Genomic DNA, 4,299 nt, shown 5'->3' on the forward strand with positions numbered 1-4,299 from the left:
TAAATCTCCGACCGAACCTAGAGTCTAGGACAAGCCAGTACACCAACTCGGCTAGGCCTGAGTCCAGAACTTACCAAACCCAGTAACTCAAAAAACAAAAAAGACTTACTAAACCCAGGCCCAGCCCATGACCCAAGTCCACAAACACTTCGAGCCCACACGTTCAAATCAACACTTTTTTATTTTATTTATTTATTATAAAAAGTTGGAACACATTTATATTTGATCCCAAGTATACAAAAACTTCAAAGCGAAAAAGAACGTATTGACATTTGACATATTTTTGGATTTCCCAGGTTTCTTCGAGGACAATCCTTGGCAACCTTAACGCGTTGCGAACTCACCGACCCAAACTATGGTAAGTTTTCCTTACGAAACCCCTAGTTTACTTCCCCAATTTAATGATTTTGTCTTTGATAATTTCAAATTTAGAGATTTAAAGTTTTGATCTTTACGAAGTTTATTCCTTACTCGCTGTGAATCTTAATGATTCTAGTATTTCTTATCCTTGGTAATTACTTGATAGATTAACATATTTGAAGTGATGTTTTATAGGGTCATATGTGTAGGAATGGTCATATGTTTAAAAGCAGTGTAATTATATGATATAATTATCAATTGGGATTAGTTAGCAAAAAATTATCAATTGGGATTTTTTTTTTCTTACAGTTAAAGACAAGGGAAACAAGGATTAATCAGAAGAAAGAAGGCAGGGTTAGTTTAATTTCATAGGAAATCCTTAAGGTCATGATATGTTAAGAAATTTGCTGTTTTTCGAATTTGTTTAGGATATTTTTAGGGACATTGAGTTGCTAATTGATTGGTATATTCTCGGTTTCATTTTCTTTGCTGATATAAGAAAAAAAAAATGTATGGTACTTTTTGAGGGGGGATTCTGAGAGTCTGCTCTAATGGCTCGTGACTGTGTTCTTCGTGGTTTTCAGTTTATTGCGTTTGTATTAGTTAGTTGTGGAGGATCACATGAATACAGGAGATGAATGTTGAGAAATTTTTTTTTTTGAAAACATGGTGTCACTTTGGATCATGTATGATATACATGCATTACACCTGCTATTAAAATGTTAATAAAGCCATATACCTTGTTCTTGATCTTTTATAGAGACCTATACTTGGTTAATGATACTCTTTTTTTCCCAAATATTCTATCTCCTCATCAGTCAACTCAATATAGAGGGGCATCTAGGAAAGATAAACCCAGAGGACGCCATCATGGGTTAACTCAGCAGAAAAGGCAAGAGATCAAGGAAGCATTTGAGTTATTTGACACTGATGGCTCAGGTATTGAAATTATCTGTTGTCGTGTTTGTAAATTTTTTTTTTTTAAATTTCCAATAATTTTTTTGTTTGACCTTGTTGTTTAGGCACTATTGATGCCAAGGAGTTGAATGTTGCCATGAGGTAAGAAGTTCATGTCAAATTTACTAAGAATTTTCAAGTTGATTCGTCATGAAACATTACAACAGAGATGTTTTCTTTTGACAGGGCTCTTGGTTTTGAAATGACAGAAGAGGTAGTTTCTTTGCACCAGTTTATTCCTTTGTTATTTTTTTTTTTTTTTTTTTTCCTGTGTGGTCAAGTGCATGTGTCTGTGTACAAGTGTGTCTGCATGTGTTTTTGAACAGTGTGGTTTGTTTATATCTGAAGGACAGTTCTAGAAGAAAAGAAAACGGGTGTTGGTGATTAGAAATGGAGACAGAAACTCTCTCTCTTTTTGGCAGTAGTGCTTGTACGTTGTGTTATTTGCTCTTTTTTGATAAATTTTGGTTGCAGCAGTAAGTCTACTTGATTAAGACGGGGGCATATGCTGTACTTCCTTCTTTAGGGTGATTCTTAGTAGCTAATGTGATGTATCTAGTTCTCCTTAGGTTGTCCTAGGAGAATCGCTGCATCTTGCTTGAGGGGTTCTTGACTTATATTGAGTACTATATAGTTTTCTCTCACATTTGGTCTTAGCCAAAAGGCCCATAAAATTATAGCCATATAGTGCATCTTTCTATCAAATTTTGATTTTTTAGTTTTGACTACATGGCTAACATAATTCTGTATTGTGTCATTCTAGCAAATCAATCAAATGATTGCAGATGTTGACAAGGATGGCAGTGGAGCAATTGATTTTGATGAATTTGTGCACATGATGACAGCCAAAATTGGAGAAAGGGACACTAAGGAGGAGCTCATGAAAGCATTCCACATTATTGACCAAGATAACAATGTAATGTTCTGTTCTGTTTATATATATATATATATAGATATATACACACATAGATAGATATTTCTCTGTTTCATCTTGTCATTAACTTATTCTTTTTCCCATTTGCATGCAGGGGAAGATATCTGTCTCAGACATTAAGCGCATAGTAAAGGAGCTGGATGAGAACTTCACTGATGATGATATAAAAGAGATGATTGAGGCAGCTGACCGTGATCGTAAGTTTGCATACTTTTATTTTGTATGTAGATTTTATTGGTTACCAGTTACCACTTTGCTTTACTATTTGTAGGGTCTAGATAAAGTTACACTTGATGTAACTCTTTGATAATGCTACACCCTTTACATGCTCTTTATGTTCTTAACATGCATGTCATACTTAGTATTAATCGGTTGTTATTTACTATCCGAACTATAAATTTATTTTTTTATGTGTAATTTAATGTACAAAAAAAAAAAATTAATATAAATATTTTATAGATGAGATAGTTATTAAATTTTGATCATTTTGCAAAAATGGATGGCATAAGGAAACAATATCAAATAGTGCATTTGACACCTTCAATATAATTTTATAAGGGATGTAATATTGGCAAAAAGTTACACTAGGTATAACTTTTTCTTTTTAATAAGTAACATAAAGATTTTATTAAAAAAATAACACAGCCCAGTACATAGGAACACTAGGTATAACTTGAACCTCTCTATAGGTAAAAGATGATCTTCTAGTTTGTGTAAATATCATTTGGGGGCCCCTGGATTTTCATGTGAGTGTCATCATGTCAATTTAGTCCATGCATTTCAATTTGAGCAATAACTCCTTGGACTTTATGTTTGAACTTCAATTTAGTCCTTGCATCTTCCCATGGGCACTTTTTTGTAAATTAATTTCCCCAAGTGGCATCAATTATTGCATGTATTTTTTTCCTCGAATTATGTGGTTCACATCCCTAGTTTAGTCAACATCTTGACTCAATCTTGTAAGCACCCCCCCCCCCCCCCCCCAAAAAATCTTTTTTGGCTACTTAAATGTGTTTGATAATGAGAATATAATATCATGTAAGAAGTATGAGTGATATGGCAAATTCATGTACATAGAATGTGGTTAGCGCCATTAAGATTTAATGGCACTTTCTTGTTTACAATGGAACGGAAGGGAAGGTTGTAGATTCAAGATCCATTAGGTGTGTGTCACTTATCAATTGAAAAAAAGAAAGGAAAATTGTTGCAACCATAATCTCCAAGGGGTGAATTATTCTAATTGAAAATGCAAGAACCAACTCTACACTTACACATAAAAATCCAAGGCTGAAATTTGTCTTTTCAAGAGCTTCAAGTGTGGAACAGTAAGCTAGACCATGAAATTTTGTAGATTTAACAATGTCAAAATTTTTTTTTTCAAGAATTTGTTATGAAATGCTGATTTTGGATGTGATGGCCTTTAAAATGTACAGAGGATGGAGAAGTTAATGTTGAGGAGTTTATGCGGATTATGAGGAGAACTACATATGGGTTCTAGAACTCAAGAATATTATTGGGAGATTGTGTTGAGAGTTTGATCCTTCGCAGAAGGGTTGTTTCTGGACAAGCTGTCGCTGTTTATGTTATCCCCCCCCCCCCCCCCCCCCCCCCCCCCCCAAAAAAAAAAGAGAAAAAGAAAAAGGTTTATTAGACTTATTATGGGTACGGCAGGCTATCATTTACAACCGTGTGTAATTTATATTAGCAATATGAAGTTCCTTCCGGGACATTTGATATATTAGCAATGTCAGGTAATCCAGGGCTTTTTTTTTTTTTTTTTTTTGGTTGCTAAACAGCCATTTTATTTGTTTGTCTTCTTGAATGAATGAATTATTTTAATCAAAGACAGGATATGGTAATTAGTTTAGTACTTATGCATTATAATTTGAGAGTTTAAGAGAACCTTCGAGATCATGCATTATATTGTTTCACTAGAGCGATTGGTTTTGGGTATGGTATCAATCCTCACTTATTTGATGCAAAGTTGACACTGGCGTTGTCTTTGTGGCAGCCAAAGACAACCAAAAGCTCAGATATTGGTTGAAGCG

At 34.2% G+C, this 4,299-nt stretch overlaps 1 protein-coding gene across 1 annotated transcript; it reads left to right on the plus strand.

Moving 5' to 3' along the window:
* Window positions 1-217: 217 nt before the first annotated feature.
* Window positions 218-3,855, plus strand: LOC115993858 (caltractin-like). The gene is made up of 7 exons (XM_031117838.1): window positions 218-358; window positions 1,179-1,299; window positions 1,383-1,419; window positions 1,504-1,531; window positions 2,081-2,233; window positions 2,346-2,448; window positions 3,685-3,855. The coding sequence occupies exons 1-7, from the start codon at window positions 356-358 to the stop codon at window positions 3,747-3,749; spliced, it is 510 nt and encodes a 169-aa protein (XP_030973698.1). The 5' UTR covers window positions 218-355; the 3' UTR covers window positions 3,750-3,855.
* The last annotated feature ends 444 nt before the right edge of the window (window positions 3,856-4,299 follow it).

The sequence above is a fragment of the Quercus lobata genome, chromosome 6 (assembly GCF_001633185.2).
Source record: "Quercus lobata isolate SW786 chromosome 6, ValleyOak3.0 Primary Assembly, whole genome shotgun sequence".
Taxonomy (NCBI): Eukaryota; Viridiplantae; Streptophyta; class Magnoliopsida; order Fagales; family Fagaceae; genus Quercus; species Quercus lobata.

Bases quoted from the DNA above. Each gene is read 5' to 3' on its own strand.
- LOC115993858 (XM_031117838.1), top strand. The intron at 1,420-1,503 runs GTAAGAAGTTCA...TTCTTTTGACAG, and splicing joins GAGTTGAATGTTGCCATGAG to GGCTCTTGGTTTTGAAATGA. The intron at 2,449-3,684 runs GTAAGTTTGCAT...TAAAATGTACAG, and splicing joins TGAGGCAGCTGACCGTGATC to AGGATGGAGAAGTTAATGTT.